The 19693-nt window shown below is 57.5% G+C and overlaps 2 protein-coding genes across 2 annotated transcripts; both read left to right on the top strand.

The window, feature by feature from the left end:
- Positions 1-1538: 1538 nt before the first annotated feature.
- XAF1 (XIAP associated factor 1) lies at positions 1539-12856 on the top strand. The gene is made up of 6 exons (XM_040628315.1): positions 1539-1715; positions 4228-4497; positions 5302-5574; positions 10556-10894; positions 12498-12568; positions 12717-12856. The coding sequence occupies exons 1-5, from the start codon at positions 1539-1541 to the stop codon at positions 12552-12554; spliced, it is 1116 nt and encodes a 371-aa protein (XP_040484249.1). The 3' UTR covers positions 12555-12568; positions 12717-12856.
- A 4327-nt stretch (positions 12857-17183) lies between these two features.
- On the top strand, positions 17184-19470 carry FBXO39 (F-box protein 39). The gene is made up of 3 exons (XM_008687919.1): positions 17184-18209; positions 18919-19095; positions 19342-19470. Exons 1-3 carry the CDS (start codon positions 17184-17186, stop codon positions 19468-19470), a joined length of 1332 nt encoding a protein of 443 aa, XP_008686141.1.
- The last annotated feature ends 223 nt before the right edge of the window (positions 19471-19693 follow it).

Raw genomic sequence — 19693 nt, 5'->3', positions numbered from 1 at the left:
TGACCACAGGATCCTTCCAAAGGCACCACCGAGAAGTATGCACAACTGCACCGTGTAATTTCTGTCTGGGAAGAGAAATACCTCTGCCGTGACATCATTGTCCTGAGCGAAGCCATCCCTTGAGAAGACAACGCCCGGCTGAGACAGTCCTCTCCTCAGGGCGTCCCCTCCCTTCTCCGGGACCTTGGACACCTTTCACACGCAGTCTTGTTTCACCCTCAAAACCAGGCATCAGGGTACGTGTTGTCATTCCCATCCGCAGACCAGCCCCGAGTTTGCGCTCCCCCTTTCCCTCCTCCCAGGGAAAGGTACGTCTCCAAGGCCTGGCTCCTGGGACAGCCCCGACCCCCTCCAATCCCGGGCGGCGGGACAGCGGCCAAGTGGGTAGCCACAGTGGCCTGGAGAGGAGTTCTGAGCTCACATAGGGCATTTCTCATCGAGGGTTTTATGGGATGGGACTGCGGAGGGTTGGGGCCCAGCCAAGGGCGGCTGGCGGAACGATGAAATCATGTGTGCCCACAGCACGGGCTCCCGTCGTGGTGGGAGGGGGGACAAGCTCCGGTGCCGACCAGAGTGCGCCCCCTTCCACGCTCAGCGTAAAAACAGCGATGGCACGGTGGCCAAAAACAAACTTGGCATGTTTGTGCCTTAGTGATAGAATTATCAGTTTTGTTTAAAATCAGAGGAAAACGGCGCTGCTGCTGGGTTCCGGGAGGGGCTCCTAACTTCTGCTCTAATTACCTTGGACACGGACCCTGCGTGTCCGTTCAGGCTGGCCAATGCCTGACCGGCTGCCACCGCACCACGATGGCTCCACGGCCTCCCGGGCCCCGCGCGCGGGTCCCTCTGGCAGAAGGGACTGATGGGCAGCCCGATGGAAGAGGCGGTGAACCCCCAGCTGCTCGCACAGACAGACCAGCAGCTAGGGGCAAAGGACGTCGGTGCTCAACCAGCTGTTAACATAGAGTTGTTCCGGAAGGGAAGGGACGGTGCGGGGGTGGGACAGTCTGCAAAGAGGGAACATCCTGGAAGAAAATGAGGATGTAGACCAGAAAGCTCGTGGTCCTTTCCAGGTCAGCCCAGCCCCACTGACCCTTGCCCTCCGGAGGCCTCCCCGGGTCCCCCTCGTTTCCATCCCAGACGCCCCTCTACTGCAGAGGTCCCAGCAGGAGACCCGAGACGGTGTGAAAGCCCAGCTTCTTCCTATCGTCGGTCTCCACCAGTGGCCCAGAGACAGACGGGAGTGACCTGCATGGTCAAAGGGACTGACGTGGAAGGAACCAGGAGGCCAACCGGTCTCTCCTGGCCCGGAGCCCCTGCCCTGTGTCCAGTAAGGCAGGTCGTGTCTTGCTTAGGAACCTAGGCCCCGGAGTCCCATCGACCTTGTTTGAACGCCAGCTCTGACAGTCACTGGGAGACCTCGGGTAAATTGCACAACCGCTCTGTGTCTCGGTTTCTGCAGCTGCGAAATGGGCTTTCACCCTTACGGCAGAGCAGCTGGATGACAGATGCATGGTTGAGCCGGGGCCGTGGAAGACATGCCGGTGTTCGTGGCTGGTCTGGTGCCCGGATTGAAGAGGCTGGCAGGAGGCTGGAGTCCCATCCGGTCACCCTCCTCACAGCGGCCGCTCCCGGCCCGTCTGCAGACCCATCAGACCCCTCCTGGCCCGCTGGTGCCATTGCTCGGGGCTGGGGACAGCTCTGAGATCCCAGGGGTACGCACGAGGAGGGGTCTCCCGAGTGAGCGTGGGGGAATGTGGGCAGCCTCACGTCCTGCCCACCTGCCTCCCCGAGGACCCCGTCCCACAGGCCGCCTCCCCTTCTCTCCGGGTGAAGCTAGCTGAAACCCGCTGGCCATCCTCCGAGGTTTACCAAGTCCTGATCACTGGTCACAGACCCCATCACTTCAAAAACATAAGAATGAAAAGTCTGGGGGCGCCTGGGTGGCACAGCGGTTAAGCGTCTGCCTTCGGCTCAGGGCGTGATCCCGGCGTTACGGGATCGAGCCCCACATCAGGCTCCTCCGCTATGAGCCTGCTTCTTCCTCTCCCACTCCCCCTGCTTGTGTTCCCTCTCTCGCTGGCTGTCTCTATCTCTGTCGAATAAATAAATAAAAACTTTAAAAAAAAAAAAAAAAGAATGAAAAGTCTGAAAGAGTGAGGGAATTACCGAAATGTGACCCAGAGGCAGGCACTGAGCAAACGTGGCTGGATACACGGTGCGGGCAGACGTGCTGTGAACAGCTCTATAAACAGCACAGCAACCGCGAAGCTCAGGGAAGCAGGCGCACCTGTCGTGATTCCCAAGTGAGGAAAGAGCCACGGGGGGAGAAGGGCCTGATGTCGCCCTTCATCAGCAAGCCCTCAGGAACGTGCCTCTGAGCCCTGCATCTTGGCACACACCACCCTGCTCTCCAAGTCCATTCGGGACCAGCGCAGGGGCAGGAAGCGCCGGGGCCCAGGCCGCTGTCCCCTGCAGAGGGGACATGAGGCCCAGGGGTGGTGAAGCTGGCCTGAGCAGGGGCGGGGCTGCTACGGGGCAGGCCTGGCCTAGGTCAGAAGCCAGTGACGAGGGGCGTCCTGGGGGCGCCCACCCAGCAACCTTGGAGCAGCCCAGGCTGAGATTTGGGGAAACCTCCTCCCGCCCCGGAGCAGAGGATCTGGTTGCTGGGACTCTTTCGGTTTTGTTTCTCTGTCCGCAAGAAATGAAACTCACAGAGGAAAGGCTGCGGAGGTGTGCGGGTGAGATGGGGCTCCCTCTGGGGCTGGTGGGAGGGGCGCGGGCAAGGCTGACTCAGGAGCAAGGAAGGCCAGGGCGTGAGAGCACCTGGAACGGCAGGAAGGGTGCAACTCCGTGGAAGCCCAGAGGAGGAGGAGCGGGGAGGGGGTCAGCCACCCACCCCCAGGGCCGTTTTGACTCTCTGGGATGGTCCCAAAGCCCGTAGCCCGGCCGAATGTCCTGTAGCGCTGCTCTGATCATGTGGTCCTCACAGCAGCCTTGGAAAGAGCGAGCCCCACGGAGATCCCCCCAGGACCATTCCCACCCCCGGCTCCTTGGGGCCTCACTCTCCCCTTCTTGCAGAGCAAACTCACACGTATTTGATGATTTTGCTTTGTTCTGACTTGGGGCCAACACCGGTAGGGACGCAGGTGGTGTCACCGTCATGCGCCGCGCTTGAGGCCCAGAAAGGTCTTAATGCCCTGGCCCTGGGTGTGAAATATGGCTCCGCATATTATGCCACCAAAACAGCCCATTTTTCTCCCCCTTGATCCTGCAGCAAAAGAAGCATGGCCTCTGCCCACCTGTCCGACCGTGAGGCCCAACGCGGGCTGTCCCAGTCCCGAGCCCGAGGGCAGGGAGCCCGTCCGCAGGCGAGGATGGAAGAGTGGTGGCAGGACGGGCGCCAGCAGGTGCAGAGGCAGAAGGGGGAGGGGCGGGGCGGCCAGCGCAGCTGTGAGATGGTTCCCCTTCCCCACCATGTCCCCACAGTCCGAGGCAAGGGGTCCCTGTCTCAGCAAAGGTTGGAGGATCTGAGACTGCCGAAGAGAAGCCAGCAAGGAAAGTTCTAGAAAATAGCGGGGCCAAGGCTGAAGGCTAACTTTCTTTCCTTCTTCTTCACGTCAGTCCCTCCTGCTCCACCTCCCCCCAGACCCTCAGGCTCTGGCCTTTCCTTTAACTCGGTGGGTCCCACACGAATTTCTTGAGCACGGGGCTGGTGTTGTAGGGAGACCTGCAGCCCCACCTTGTTCCCGGCCCCCGGGGCCCCCAGACCCAAGCCTAACACACATCAGCCAAGGCAGATGCAGGGAAAGGCTGCGGGGGTTGGGTGGGACCCTCGTGTGTGTGTGTGTGTGTGTGTGTGTGTGTGTGTGTGTGTGCCAGACTCACTTCCAGGACATCAGAGTCAAGTGTGACTTCTTTACCACCAACCCGGGGGGACAGGGGCACAGGGCAGGCTGACACTGTTGCCTCCTCCCCGACGTCGGCTTGAGCGACAGCGGAGAACTAGCTCACCACAGGGACGCGGGGCCCCAGATGCTGGTCAGAAGGGCCTGCCGAGGCCCCTGAGCCCAGCACGGCCAGCGTGCCCAGGGAGAGGCCCCCTCTGGCCCTTCCTGCCTGGTTTCTTCGGGGCTTCAGTCCCCCAGGGAAACCAGCCCATATCCCCAGCCAGGCTGCAGTGCCCGTACGCTGGCGACCGTGCCCACTCTCCCTGTCTCCCCGCAGGCCACAGAACAGCAGGAGCGCCCTGCCGAGCATGAGTTCTGTGAGCTGGCCGTGCGCCTCAACCAGCTGGAGGTGCACGGGCACCGCTGTGGAGGCCGGACGGGGCTCCGCCCAGACCACAGCCAGCCCGTCAGGCGCCAGGTGCTGGCCCAGCACAGAGAAGTATGTGAGGGCGAACCGGCCCAGCGCAGGACAGGTGAGCAGCACAGGCTGGGGAGGAAAGGGGGGCTTCCGGGAAAGGGAGCCTCTCCTGGGTGGGACACGAGGCAGGTGGGGTCTCAGCAGGATAGGTGACAGGGGCACCTGTCTCTGATCTGTCTGGCTGTTCTAGCTTTCAACCACATCCTAGAGAGGCCCCCCGTGTTGTCTATCGCAGTCTTCACGGGACTCGTCCAGGGAGACCGAGAGGCCGGGGGTGGAGCCCGGGAGCCGGCAGACGGGTGCAGAGGCGGCAGGGCCCTACAGACTGGGAGGCTTCACTCGAGCTCCTCCAGGACAACCCCAACCGGATAGAGATGCACCTGCACCCTTCACGGGTGCACAGAGCCAGACGGGGCTTGCTAGAGACAGAAATAAGACTGGACAGGCAAGACTCCCAAGCCAGTCCCCCCATCAGCAGTGGTCAGAGGGAACTAGCTGCAACTCCCAACCTTTGCCAGCATGCGGGCTCCCCGGACCCGGTGGGCTCCTTATGAGGCGTGCTTGCGGAGGACACCAGCCACCGAGGACAGATCTCCTGTTGACCTCACCGGCTGCGTGGTCACAGGGGAACACGTGTGGAGCCTAAAACCCCCGGTGCCCTAAGCCTCTCCTGCTAAACGATCTGGCCAAGGTCAAACCTGGCAAGTGGAAAACCGGAACGCTTGAGACTCGGGTCCATGTCCCGCATCCTTGAGTAGAGCTTCCACACCCCCGGTGCAGACACGCACAGCACCCCCAGCTTGCTGCCAGAGCTCAGAAGTCCCGGGAGAGAGAGCAGCCAGAGGCTGCACAGCGGGCACCATGGCCTCCTCAGAAGCCAGTCCCGTTCCAGGAAACTGTCTCCTCGTCACCATCGTGTGTCTGTGGCCATAGAGGGGATCCCATGGGCGATTCGGCCAAGGGTTACCTTGTGGCCGAGGTCGCCAGCAGTGTGGGGCAGGCCTGGGACTGTTTGTACTCATGGCCGCCGTGGACAAAGGCCATGGACGGAGCTGCAGGGGAGCTGGCCTAGCCACTGCCATGGGCAGTCACTCACGGTCTTGCTTCTGTGCTTATGCAGGGAAGAAGTTTCCAGCTCCTAAAAGCAGAATCTACTGTCTTTATTGCAACCAGATGATCCCCCAAAAGCAGTTTTTCCATCACATGGTGAGTAGCAGCTAGTCACTTCCTGCAGTACCAGTCACTAGTCTGTACGCCAGAAATGCGTTATGAAAGGCCGATCCGGGGCCCAGTGCTACAGAGCGTGGATATTAGAGGTTCCCATACTTCCTTCTGCTTTGCTCCAAGAGGGTGTCCGAGGGTCACTCTCGGCTGATTGAGCATACAGGGCTGGTACCGGTCCCTCCCGGAGCCCCCGACCTCCTGGGGACACCCTCAGCCTTCACCACCCAGACGTGGCGCTTTGTCCCCAGTAGGACCTGTCTTAGCCTTTTCGGTTCTGGGTTCCGGGTCGGTCTTCTCTGTTAGACTGTGCGCTCCCGGGCAGAGATGAGCAATTTTCTCCATCTTCCCACAGGGAAGCTGTTACCAGGGCCCCGTGCAAAAAAAGGGGGCTCAGGAGAGGTTCCCTGATGGGATGGAGCAGTGGGCAGGGAGCACTCTCGCTCTCCTCCCTCTTCGGCTCTGAGCCGTCTTCACACATCAGCTGTGCGCGTCACTCACCTCTCCTGCAGAATGGGGCACTTTTCCTCGGGGGAAATTTTCTAAGGCTTCTGTCTTGTGTGGAGAGCAGTTCATCCTCTCGTCACCTTCACTTTGGAGAATACCGGAGCTGAAGAGACCGTACGGTGGTCGAGGTCTCTTCTTACTGCGGTAAAATACAAAATCGCTGCTATCTGTTCCAGAACATTTCTATTGAGGGGTCCCCACAAAGGAACCCCACGCTCAAGGGACACTCCCATCACCTCCCTCCCCAGCCCGTGATGACCATGGATCTGCTGTTTCTGTGCATTTGCCCGTTCCGGACACTTTGTCCGAACGGAATCGTCGGATTCGCAGTCTTACGTGACCAGCTTCTTTCGTGGAGCGGAACGCTTTCCAGGTTCGCCCACGCCGTGGCCCGTGTCAGGACTTCATCCCTTTTGTGGCCTTGTTACAGTCTTACCACACTGTCCGTTCATCTGTCGACCGGCATTTGCGCTGCTGTTGCCCTTCAGCGCTGGCTTTCTGGGGCGTGGTCCGTGGACCAGCATCGTGGGATCACTCGGGGGTTCGTTGGAAATGCAGACGCTCAGGCCTTCCTCCAGGAGAGGGCCCCCGAGACTCTCAGGTCCATGAGATCCCTGGCGTTGCAAGCCTGAGAAGCGCCGCCCTGGCCACGCAGGTGCCGGGCTCGGCGCTCATCGGTTCGCCTGTGGATTTGTTCCCCTCACTACCGATCCTTACTCCATCCCGTATGTGGTCTTGTGTTGGAATCAGAAGATACGTGGTGAGCACGAACACAAAAGTGTAGCTGACTCCTCCGGGTCAAAACGTCCACTCTGGCAGTCGAGGTCACCCACACACTTGCTTGGGCGGTGGGGGGGGGGGGGCTCTCATCAACAGGGAACTCTGCGGTTTCGGTTTTGCTCTGATATTTACTGGCCGTGTCGCTTCCCGGAGCCTCTCTCTTCTTTTGAGGAAAACGGGGTTGATGATCTGTCTTGGTGAGAAGTGAGCACTTGTCACCAGACGCGCCGCGGTACCAGCATCCATGTGCACAGCTGCCCTTGTCAAAGTCATCGACGGCCTTCACTTTGCTAAATTCAACAGTCAGTTCTCAGTCCTCCGTTTGGGAGGTCCTCATCGCCTCCTTTCCTCAGCTCACTTTCTTGGCTTCCAGAAATCCATACTCTCCCTGGCTTCCAATTTCCTTACTGATCTCTCCCTCTCTGGCTCCCCAACCTCTAAATTTTGGGGAGCCTTGTCTCAATAATTTCATCCACTCTTATGACTTAAAAAAATGCCTTGTGTAGGCAGACACTCCCAAATTTATACCTCTTTCTGGACTTTCCTCCCCATCTCCAGGCTCGTAATGTCACCGCTTACTCAGCATCGTCACCCAATGTTTTATAAACACCTTAAATGCAACAACTGGGATCCTCTCTGCCACAGCTTTTCCCAGCTCAGTTGATGGCAACTCTGCCCTTCTAGTTGTTCAGGCCAAAACCTCAAGTTCATCCTGACTCTTCTCTCCCTCAAACGCCACATCCAGTCCATTAGGAAACACTCTTTCCTGCCTCCACTGTTCACACCCTGCACAGTTACTGTCACCTCCAGCCCCCGTCTCTGTGGCCTCCTAACGCGTCCCCAGCTTCGAACCTTGCCCCGATGGTCTGTTCGCACCATAGCCCTCAACATGACCCTTTAAAAACAGAGGTCAGATTGTGCTCTGCTCTGCTCTCAACTCTGCACTGGCTCCTGCCCCGTTTCATCAGAGTCAGGATGCTTACAATGGCCTTTGAACCAACATCATCTGTGCCTCCCCTCCCACCTGTCACCTCTCTGATCTCATTGGCTGCTCCAGCTCCCCAGGCTTCTGGTTGTTCCTTGAGCACACTGTGCCCTGGGGCCTTTTCACTGGCTGCTCCCTCTGCCTGGAAGCCACCCCCCACCACCACATTCCCAAAGCTAACGCTGGCCTCCTTCAAGTCTTTGCTCAAATGGCAACTCCTTGTGGACACGACCCTTAACAACACATTTAAAATTGCAGCTCCCTTCTCCACCCCACATTCCCCACCTCTTACCTTTCTCTACTGTTTTCTTTTCTATGGCATTTATCAACTTCTAACTTTATGTAATTTACTTACGTATTGTGGCCCAGTTAAACAAACTCCACCACTCCCTTAATGCTACCCTCTCCCCAGACAGAAATACTCTACTTTCTCACCCTTTTAGCTGCTTCTTCTGGTATTTAGTTCCATATTTCTCAAGCACCTTTTTATTCTGCTATTTTTTAAAAATTTTAGATATTATCTATTAATCCATGAGGATTTAGGGATATGGATTTCTCTTTCTTACACCTCCTATTCTATACACACCTCCTTCTCTCGACCCTCCTATTTTGGTTAAATCAATGTTCAACATTACATTAATATGACCATGTAAATATTATGAATGACTATGCCACACAAATTATGATTACATTTACTTTCTTCTATAACTTTTGGTTTTCCCTGGAGTTAATCATTGCTTCAATTTTTCATTTGCTTCACTTTCTAGGTACCTATCATTAAATCATTCCTAAAATTTTCTACTGGACCTGAAATTTTTTCCCTTGGTATAATCAAACAGAGTAGTATTCTATGCATTTCATTTTGGGGACACAGTGCTCCTCAGACATGGTGAATAGCTGTCATTCTGGGAATTTCCTCTACTCTCTCCAGAGTTGGAGTTCTTTTCCCAAATTTCAGGTTCAGGTCATCTCTTTCTTGTTTTACCCCTTCTTTGGGAGAGCATATCTTCAAATAGTTTCTTAAGAAAGAAAGCACAAAAGGCAAAAATTTTAAAAAGATTTATTTATTTGAGAGAGAGAGTGGGGGAGGAGCAGAGGGAGCTAGAGAGAGAGAATCTCAAGCAGATTCCCCACTGAGCATGGAGCCTGATTGGGCTCAATCTCACAACCCTGAGATCATGACCTGGGCCGAAATCATGAGTCAGATGCTTAACCGACTGAGCCACACAGGTGCCCCTTTTTCCTGCAATCTTGAGTGGTAGTTGGGTTACCTATTATTCTCTCCGGGCATGTTGAAGGCTGCCCCCACTTCCCTCCTCCGCCATCGCTGCTGACCAGTCCCCTCTCCACGTTACTGTCACCCTGTGTAGATGCTTTTTTTCTTTGATTTCAAGATCCTCTTTGCTTTTGATCTGTGGTTTCACTGTACGTAACTAAAAGATTTATGTTTTACTCACCCTGCTCAGAACAATGAGCTCAAACCTGTTTCTCTCTCTCCCTCAGGATTTCTCCTGCCCAAATCTAAAGATTTATGCCTTTAATCAGTCCTAGGAAATCCTCATCGATAATCTCCTTAAATACCCAATCCTCCCTCCCTCTCACATGTTCTCCAGACTCTTCTGTGGAGCACGTGGGATACAATTTAAGCCTTCCCATTCTAGTTCACGTCTTTAACATTTTCCATTTTCCTCTCCTATGTTCTGGGTAATTTCTTCAAATCTACCTGCAAGTTCATTCTTTCTTAATCAAATCTAATCTGCTGGGTTTGACCCATCCACCAAGGTTCAATGTCTGTGTTTTTCACTTCTCGAAATTCTTTTTATCTCTCTTTCGAACTTGCCCATTCTTTTTCCATAGGATCTTATTCTTTTCTCTTGTTTTAATCATTTCCAATTAGTTTAGTTTACAGTCTCTCTCCTATATTTCTATTTTTCTGAAGTTTCTGGAGACTGGCCCTCCTGCTATTGCTTATGCCTCTTGTCTTACTCAAGGGAGAGTGCTTCCTCGGGTGTAAGTCTGAACCACGCGTTTCCATTTGGTAGGTCTCCACCTGTGAGAATGACCCAGTTTGAGGTTGTACGCCCTCCAGAGGGATTTTGTGATTGCTTCTGCCAGACTTCCCAATTTTTATGTTAATGTTTATGATTGGGTGGTTCCCGACCACGAGGCTAATGCAAATCTGAACACCAAGGATAAGAAAGGCCTGGGCCTGTGATTTTGAGTTCTCAGGAGATGGAGTTTCTGTTCCCCGTGCTCAGATCCCAGCCCAAGGTAGACACGCTGACTGGCCACTTTCCTTTTCTGGGGAGCTGGTTCTTTTCTCTCAGCCACCAGTTTACCTTCAAGTTCCCAGCTTTACGCAGGGGGAGGGAAAGCTTACTTCCAACCCCCTTTCCCGAATACACACACACACTTTGTGTGGATGGGACTTTTCTCTCTTCCAAGCCCTCAGTTACAAGACCGACCCCACGTCTCCTCCCAAAGTGTCCGTAAGGTTAGGCTTTCATTCCTGGAACATGGAGACTTAAAGTTTCTTGCAAAGTCAGCCGTCAACTCAAATGAATGCTTGTCATCTTTTATTCAACATTTCTCCGTGTTTGTAGTGGGGGCTTTCAGGTTCTCTGGTTTACTGTATTGTCCAGCCATGAAAGCCAAAGTTATTTTTTTGATTTGCCACTTTACTCACAACCGCAGGACAAATGCTGCTCAGTCCCAGAGCCCGTGAAACGTTTTCCAACTGGAAAGCCAAGAACCCCTCCTGCGCCCCTCCCCACTCCAACCACTAGCGATCAGACCTGCTACACAAAGGACATCCGCCCAAAGATGAACAATAGACACAGATTTCCTCCGCCTTCAGAAAATTCAACCAAGCAAGCAGCATGCGGCACAAACCCAACCTTGACTCTGCCTTTGAAGCCTGAGCACAAGCGGAGGGGCCCCTCCGCTGCCCGACACGAGTCGGCCTATGACGTTCTGAGGCAGTGTTCTCTGTGTGGTATCCTGCTTCCCCTGCCCATCTTAAATCAACACCAGGTACCCAGCCTCTGTTCTCTCCTTACTCAGCCAGTGCTTTTAAAAACTCAAGACTTACAGGACGTTTGCAGACACTGCCACTAGGCCCTTCTCCAGCTCCTCTTTCTCTGTGCGCCCAAACGAACTCCCTCAGAGCCCTTACGTGAGGCCTGGTTTATTTGCACAGTCTCGCAGAGACTGGGCCACCTTGGAGGCAGAGCTGGCTCTCTCAGCTTCGTGCCTCCAGCTCCCAGCGTGGGGAATGACGCCGCGAGTGCTAGAAAACTGTGGAGTTGAAGGAGGGGAGCAGGGTCCCCAGCCCAGCCCTCCCGCGGTAGATAAAGCCACGGCGGCCCAGACATCAGGAGAGTCTTGGTCGAGATCCTGAGCGATCGGTGGCCTGCCTCCAGCAGACCAGGGTTTATAGCCATTTCCCTCAATACCCGACCTTTTACAACCTCAAGTATTTGCTAGTAATAATACGCACTGGCGTTAGAGGTCCCTAACCGTAGTGCGTGGGGACAGCACCGGTTACTCTTCCTTATGGAACAACAGGCAGGTGTCTTACTCCTGTCTCACAGACCGGGAGACTAGGCAGCGTGGACAAGGAGCTTCCACGGGATGACACAATGAGAGAGCGGTGGAATCCAGCAGGAACTGAGCTCCAAAGCTTATGCAGCTCCACAGGGATGTCTCATTTAAAAAACAAAAAACCCAAACGTTCTTTGTTGTTTTTCAAAATATAGAAGTGCTAGACTTGGTGGCCATCAGCTGATAGAACACCGTACACAGCAACAGAAGCTAACCCTCCCCCTCCACCACCCCGGGCCCCAAGGCGCCAGGGCCAGCAGGTGGGGGGTGTCCTCTCGCAGCGCGGCACTTGCTAACACAGAGCTGAACGAGTTTATGGGGGGTGAAATTGTTTCTCATTCCCCATATACTATCTTACTGTGCTCGTTACGCTGCCGTTAGTATATGACACACATTCCTCACGAAGGAGCAGACCTAAATCTTTTTGTCTACTCTCTGTAGGTGTCTCCAAAGGCACACGAGCCTACCACTTTACACAGATGGGCGAGCTTCACCTTGGGGGTATTGGTGCCACACACCCTTCCCATCCACAATTTGTCATTTCTTTCCATACTTTCCTCTGCCCTTATATAACGAGGTTGCCAGATTTAGCAAAAAAAAATGCATTACTTGGGACAACAACAGTTAACAAAATAATTGCATGGGATATACTTATGCTAAAAAAAAGTTTCTCTGAAACTGAACTTTAACTGGGCGTCCCCATTTCATCCGGCAGCCCTATTATACAAACACAAACATACACACTGGGAGTCTGATTATACACATTTCTTGGTACCTTAATGTTCTGGTCCAAAATACCCAGGGACAAGTCTCCAAGCCAAATGATGGGCTCTTCAACAGGGCATATGGCGTGGGTGTTCTCTAATCTGCCCCCCCCCATGAAGACAGGCCTCTAACACCCGGTGCCTCATGGGTGCCATCTGTGGCTCAGGGTTTGTGCTCTGGGAGCTGGGGACAGCGATGTGCAGAGACCGCCCAGGAACTATCTCCTTCACTCTAAACACACCAGACTTTTCTATACCCATTTCTTTAGGAGAGATGCTGGTGGCTAGCTTCCCGGAAAGGAAACCACACGAGAAACTCCAGCTAACCTGGAACAGACAGGTACTACCGATGAGAAGATGTCACGTTACACGGGTCTTCCTGCATCTCTCTGCAGCAGTCTTCACTCGTGAGAAGAGACGGGTTTTCTTACTTCAGGTGTCTTCCTTTTAGAAGATTGGATTTTAACTACTTTCCTTCTTTTGAACAGAGATGTAGGTATGTCCAAAACTACGGACAAACCAGGAGAAGAAAGGGCTCTAGCCCTTCTGCAGGAGAACCCCAGTCGTCGGGCACTTGGATCAAACATCTGGGCCCCCCAGTCTGGACACCTTGGGGGACCCAGGCTTGTCCCTGGGGAATAAAAATACCCTCCCTGAAGGCTGTCCACCTTTCTTTAGATTCCTCGCTGGTCTTTCCCTGTTATTGACTGCAGCAGGTGAGGCAGAGGTCAAGGCAGGACACAGGGAAACTGGGCCACAGAAAGGCAGAAACAGAGAGGGGGACAGAGGAGGCTGCCCGCTCACTACAGGCGCAGAGGGAGACCTGGAGCTGTCAGCCAGAGGCCTGCGCCCAGGATGCAGGCTCCCCACTGGGCAACCCCGCATCCCCCCCTCCTGCCTGCCCTTTGTGGAGACCCCTTAGGGCTGCGGGGGAGGGGAGGGGGGAGGGGCAAGGCGGTCCCCAGCCCCACCTGGGCAGACCCCTCGCCCCAGACCTGGCCCATACCACCTGCCCCTGCCCAGCCCCCACTCTCTGCCCCCGACCTCAGGCCCTCCGGGATCCCACACCCCCCCGCTGCAGCCCCCAGACGCTCCCCCAGCCCAGCCGCACTCTCACCCCAGCCCCCCCTTACCCATCTCCTGGCTCCCTGGACACCAAACCCCAGCTGCCCCAGGCCCTATCACACACTCCCCCCTGCTCCCCCTGGTGCCCCATCCTGTCTCCCGGCTTCCCGGAACTGCACTCCTACCTCCATCCCCGCTCCCACCCCGGGGACCCTGGACTCTCGGCCCCCAGTCATACCCACCCCAGCCCCCCACCCCGTGCCCCATCCTCCCCCCATCCCCGGACACGCTTGCCCCCGTGCCGGGATCCCCCATGGACCCCCAGCGCCTGGCCCCAGGCACCCCTGCCTACGGCACCACGGACCCCTGCACCCAGGTCCAGAAGCACCCCTGCCTACCGCCCGCCAGACCCCCGGCCCTCCAGAACCCCGGCTCCAGAGTCCCAGACCCTGCATCCCGCCACGGTAGCCCTGGTGTCCTGGCTTCCCAGCCCCAGCCCCCTGGACCCTGGCCTCCGTCCCCTCCCTAGCTCCACCCACCCCGTCGTCCTTGGTCTCCCCACTCTCCCTGGTGCCCGAACCTACTCCTCCCCATCCCCAGTGCCCCCCCTCCACGGACCCCTGGATTCTGGACATCCGGACCCAAGTCACCCCCCACCCCAACCCCCCAGCGCCCTGCTATGCCGGAACCTCCTTTCCTATATTTAGATACTCGGGCGCGCGCGAGCGCGCGCACGCACAGGCACACACACCGGTGTCCAGATCCTTCATGGGCCCCCGGCCCCCCGACACCCCAACCTCCTGGGACCCCGGGACCAGGTGCCCCGACACTCCGCTCCTCGGCCCCTGGCCCACGAGCCTTCTGGGAGACTCCGCGCCGGGTCGGTCCTGCCCTCTCCGCGCATGGTCGCTGGCTCTGACGACCCCAGGTTTGGGACCCCGCGCCCCGCGCCGCGGGAGCATGAGCGGAGCCCGGCGGATGGCGGATGGCGGCGCGTCACAAAGGCGGCCGCCCTTGGCGCTCATGCCCCGCGAGGGCGCGCGTCCCGGAGGGCGCGGAGTCGGCGTCGGAGCGCAGGCGGCGCGGGTGGAGCAGGCAGGCGGCTCGCGGTCCCCGCAGCCCAAACGGGGCGCAGCGAGCGGGGCGCGGCGAGCGGGTAATGGGCCCCTTCGCCTTCTCCTGGAAGGACGCGTCCTCAGGCACCTCTGGGCTGTGGGTGGTGGGACTCCCTTAGATTTCCTTCCCGGGTTGGGGCTCTGGGGCAGGTGGACAGGACTCGGCCTGCGCACTCTCGGGGTGGGTCTGAATCCCACTTCCCCACTTATCAGGGGTTGGCTGGGAGCCTTCCTCACTTTCTTTGTTTCCCCATTTGCAAACTGGGCATGCCTTGCAGAGCACCTTGGCAACAGCTTACCCCGGGGCAGCGAGCACTGGTGCAACATCTGCTATGAACCAGGTGCTATTCTGGCACTTTCCACATATCAGGCTCATTTACGCCTCCCAACACTGACAGGGGCACCATTTTCATCCCTGGTTTGCAGGTGTGGGAACTGAGGCACAAGGAAAATTAACTTGCCTAAGGTCATACATAGCAGCTGACAGAAGTGGGGTCCAGCCCGCTAGGCTCTGGCGCTCTGGCTGGCCAGGTGGTTTAGGTGGGGAGCGGCGACGTGGCCAGAAAGGGCTGGGACTTGTGAACCGCCGGCCACAGCTTCCCCAGCCTACCAAATATGTTCTTCTGACACCACCCTGTGGCTTATCATGTCCGAGGATTCCTCCAACCAGTGACAGCCAGGCAAAGTCTTCTGTTGAGCTGGGGAATCGGTTTGGCTTCTCTTGAGCACCTTGCTTCACACGAGGCGCTGAGGGGCCCCTAGCCGTGGGCGGCTTCTGTGGATGAAGCCACAACCCTACCTCTTCCTTTGTTAAATGTGGAAGGACTGCTCAGGAGAAGAATGAGGCTGTCCCTCGTCTCAGGGGTGACACAGACTGGGACGAAGATTATGCTGAGGGATGGGCGCGAGGGGAAGGGGAAGGCGGCAGGGCAGGCAGTGGCTCTGGGACCCCGTGGACGCCGTGTCCTGGTCGGGGGGACAGGCCGCTGCCACAGCCCGCGGGGAAGTCTGTCTGGATCTGGAGGTGAGAGAGCCAGCTGGAGGCTGGTGACTGTCTTGCGGGCGTGGAGGGGAAGTATGGGGTGGTGAGGACGAGGCACTGGCAAAGACCCCAGAGAACCACCCCACCACCACACAGGAGCTTGAGGGCTTTCATGGCCCCTGCGGTGGTGGTGGGAGCTGGGGGCGTCGGGGAGTCCATCACGGGGAGACCGGCAACAAGCTGATGCTTACCAGCATTAAGCACACGTTTGGCCAGGACGGGCACAGACCCACATCAGCACGTCGGAATGGGTCGGTGCATGTGGGCAAGGGCACCAAGGGAGTAAAACCCAAGAGCGCGCTTACACAAATGTCTGTCCTGAGCTGAGAACTATGCTTAACGTGTCCCTCAGCTCCTGAGGCCTGTCACCAACTTGCCATGTGACCATAGGCAAGCCCCTTCAGCTCTCTGGGCCTCGGTTTCCATCTGTAAAGAAATGATTCTCAGGGCTTCTTCAGCCCTGCGTTTTTATGAGCTACGATAATCTTGGGCCACTTGGTAAAACAGCCCCTAAAAGCATTATGGAGTGGTAGGGCTTGCACCTTGAAGACGGTGCTTTGGGAGCGGTAAAGGGAAGGAGGAGAGTTTTCAGGCCAGGGGCACACTGAAGGCAGCTCGTGAAGACCAGCTATGGCTACAGAAAGTGCGAGGGCTCGGTGCTTCAGGCAGGCTGTGACCTGGCTCTGCCCGGGCCTCCCTAGCCTGGTAGAGGCCCACGTGCAGTCCAGCAGCCAGCTCAGAGACCTTCTGGTGCTCCCCAGCTCTTTATCCAGTTACCAAATCGTGTCCTTCGAAGAACCCACAACCCCACCCATTCCCTTAGTCACACTGCCCTAGCCCCAGGCTCAGAGCCTGAACTCGGCTCTGGGCCATCCTTCTTCCTCTTCCCTGGAAGGCCCTTTCTATGCCTCAAGACTGACCACATCGCTTCCGGACAGGTGACCCTTTGACCTTGCCTGGCCCCTGGTGGCCTCAGCTGAGGCTCTCCAGCCTTGATCCTAGACCTGCCGCTGCCCTTTTGAACGCAAACACAGCCATCGGGGAACCAGTGATTCCCATCCAGAGAGGGGGGCCCATGTGTCAGAATTTCAAAGTCTTGGGGAACCCCTGGTGCCCCTTGACCCGGCACCTCCCCCTGCTCCAGCTCCCAAACTCCTGACCCTTACAAGTTAAGCCCCAAACAATTTCTAGCTCCCTGCATGTGCACACACCCCAAATGGCCCCAGTTCCGCGGCTTTGTGCCTATGGTTCCCTCTGTCCACAGTGCACGGGTTCCTCCTCCACCGCCACCAGGCCAAGCTGGCCGTCCTCGCAGCTCTTACTCACCCTGCAAAGCCCCACTCGGGGGCCACCTCCTCTGAGCAGCCCCATCTACCTCCTCCTTCCCCAGTCAGAATCACCCCGTTTGTGCTCCCGGCACCGCACACATGCCCAAGCCTTCTCACTCCACCCGCTGTGCTGTAACTGAGTCCTGGGTGTGAACCCGGGAGGCCCCGGCGGACAGAGTCCTGGCAGGCGTGCCCGCAAGGCAGATCTGTGCCTGTCCCCGCCCGCTCCAGTACAGGGCCGGCTACCCACGCGGAGGGCGAGTTCTTTCAACTGGGTCTCATTTCCATCTGGTAGGTAACAGTTCTTCCTTTCTACTCCCCACAGAAAACGAGCGACTGCTTTTCTCTCCTCATTTTTGGAAGCCCTGCCTACCACCCAGCTGCTCTGGACATCGCGGTTCCTCAATGGACGAAGACAGCCAACCGATCCAGCCCCAAGAGCAGAGCTGCTGGGCCAGTCTGCCCGATGTGTGCCTGCGTCGTGTTTTCTGGTGGCTGGGAGACAGGGACAGGTCCAGAGCCGCACTGGTCTGCAGAAAGTGGAACGAGATGATGTTCTCGGCTGACCTCTGGCGATACAGGACCATCACGTTCAGCGGCAGGCCCTCCAGGGTGCATGCGTCCGAATTCGAGTCCGCTCTTTGGTACGTCAAGAAGTTTGGTCGTTATCTGGAGCACCTGGAGATCAAATTCCTGAACCCTTACAACGCCGTTCTGACCAAGAAGTTCCAGGTCACCATGCGCGGCCTCCTGTCCTGTCTGGGCAAGAGCAACCACCGTCTAAGATCTCTGTCCATCCAGCACCTGGAGCTGGACCGCCTGGTCTGGAGGAAGAGCATCCGCAGCTCCTTCATCAGAAGCCTGAGCTTCTTCTTGAAGAAGGTGGGCAGGCGCCTGGACTACCTGAACCTGAAGGGGGCCAGGCTGACCGTGGAGCAGGGCTGCGCGGTGCTCAACTCGCTGAGCCACCTGCGGAGCGAGAGCGTGGTGTCGCAGCTCAACATCGAGGACTACTTCAGCCACCACCTCGCCGTGTACAGCAGCGCCCAGTTCAACAAGACCATGGCCACGTTCCGCAGCCTGGCCTCCCTGACCCTCAACTACAACTGCCTCTCGGACGAGCTGCTCGAGAACCTGTGCGAGAACAACGCCGGGACCCTCTGGACCATGAACATCAAGTGCCACACCCACGACCCCCACGGGCAGGTCATCTGGGGCATGTCCTGGGCCAAGCTGGCCAGGCACGCCGCCAACCTGAAAGTGAACTTCTTCTTCGAGCGGGTCATGAAGTACGAGCGCCTGGCCCGGATCCTCCTGCAGGAGGTCCCGGTCCGGAGCCTCAGTCTGCGGAGCTGCTACTTCAGCGACCCCGACTGGTCCATGAGGCCCACGCTCACGGATCTCCTACCCACCTTCCGGCACACTCTGCAGGTGGGTGGGACTCGAGGGCTGCTCAGGTCACCGGCTTCCCCAGCGGAGAGGCCACTTCGGCCTGCTCCCGGCGGGGGCTGGCACGCGCTGGTCTCAGACGGAGGTCCCGGGAAATGCTACCAGACTCACGACCAGCCCCTGGCCTCCCAAGATCACAGCGGGGGACAGCGGCTCACTTGTCCACGTGGAACACAAGGGATTCTCTGGCTGGCTGCCAAGCCCGTCTGTGCCCTCTCTGAGCAAGAAGGGGCCTCCACGGGGGACGGCTGGTCCTCCCCACCTCCCAGCAGCACAGGAAACAGTGGGTCCAAACCAGACCGACTCACTGAGTCATTGGGCTGTTCTCTAACCCGCCAGCCTCCCCAGCTGTAAAATCAGGATCATTTGTCCCTCGCAAGGGCCGCACAGAAGGCTGCATGATATCAATGGGTATAAATTCCACCGGCAGCACAAGGGCTCCTCACCTCGGCCCTTGCTGTCCTTCTGTGCTACCGAGGGGCTGGAGGGGTGGTGGCTGGCCAGTTGGCCGCGGGGCTGGGTCTCTGAACCCCAAATGCATCTTGCAAAGTCGGGTGAACTCACCCGCATGTCCCCGTCTCTTCCCTGCGGCCTTGGGGCCACCGTCAGCCAGGCCCTGGGGCTGGGGCGGAATGACCAGCCGGTCCCAGCATCTCCGCCCACCTCCGTCTCCCCTCTGGTGCTTTTCCAGAAACTGACGTTTGAGTTCAACAACAACCACGAGTCCCTGGACGAGGAGCTGCACCTCCTCGTCTTGTCCTGCAGGAAGCTGTTCTACTTCAAGATCTGGGCTTTCCTGGACGTGAAGTTTGTGGAGCGGATCCTGAAGAGTCAGGAGGAGGGGCAGTGCTCCCTGCGCACTCTCAAGGTAGGGCCCCCGGCTCCCGGGCTTGGGGCAGGTGGCCGGCGGTGTGTGCGCTCCCGCCGGGGTCAGGCGTGCGGCTGGGCGGGCAGGCGGGCGGCGCATCCCCTGGGGGTTTGCTTCATGGACGGGAACCCGGAGCTGCTTTCTTCAGCAGCTGGATTTGGGCTTTGCCGGGCCAAGCGTGTACCAGGCAGGGATGGGCGCGGTGTTGCCCTGCCTAACGCGCGGCGTATCTCTGTGCCGGTGCAGGTGAGAATTTACACGAACAGATATGAGACCAACGACGAGGACAGGACTCTGCGCGAGATTCACAGGAAATACAGAAAGCTCATCGACGCAGAGCTCAACTACTTCGTCATCGCGTACCCCATGATGTAGCAGCGCTCTCCGAGGGAGCCCCCGGCGCCCCACCCCTCCCCCGTCCTCCCGGCTCCTTTTTGCCAGTGCCACCCCAGCTGACGTCCCGCAAAGGCAGGACCGCTGGTGGTGGGACTTTAAAGTGCTATCTTTACCAACGACCCCGGGCTGGTCTCTCCTTTGTCGCGTGGCTTTGCTCTTTGACAGCCTCCTGCAGGCGCTGGGAGTCATCCCTCACCCACCC

This window comes from Ursus maritimus, unplaced genomic scaffold, assembly GCF_017311325.1.
Source record: "Ursus maritimus isolate PB19 unplaced genomic scaffold, ASM1731132v1 scaffold_14, whole genome shotgun sequence".
NCBI classification, from domain to species: Eukaryota; Metazoa; Chordata; class Mammalia; order Carnivora; family Ursidae; genus Ursus; species Ursus maritimus.
This window is presented reverse-complemented; position numbering and strand designations above follow the sequence as displayed.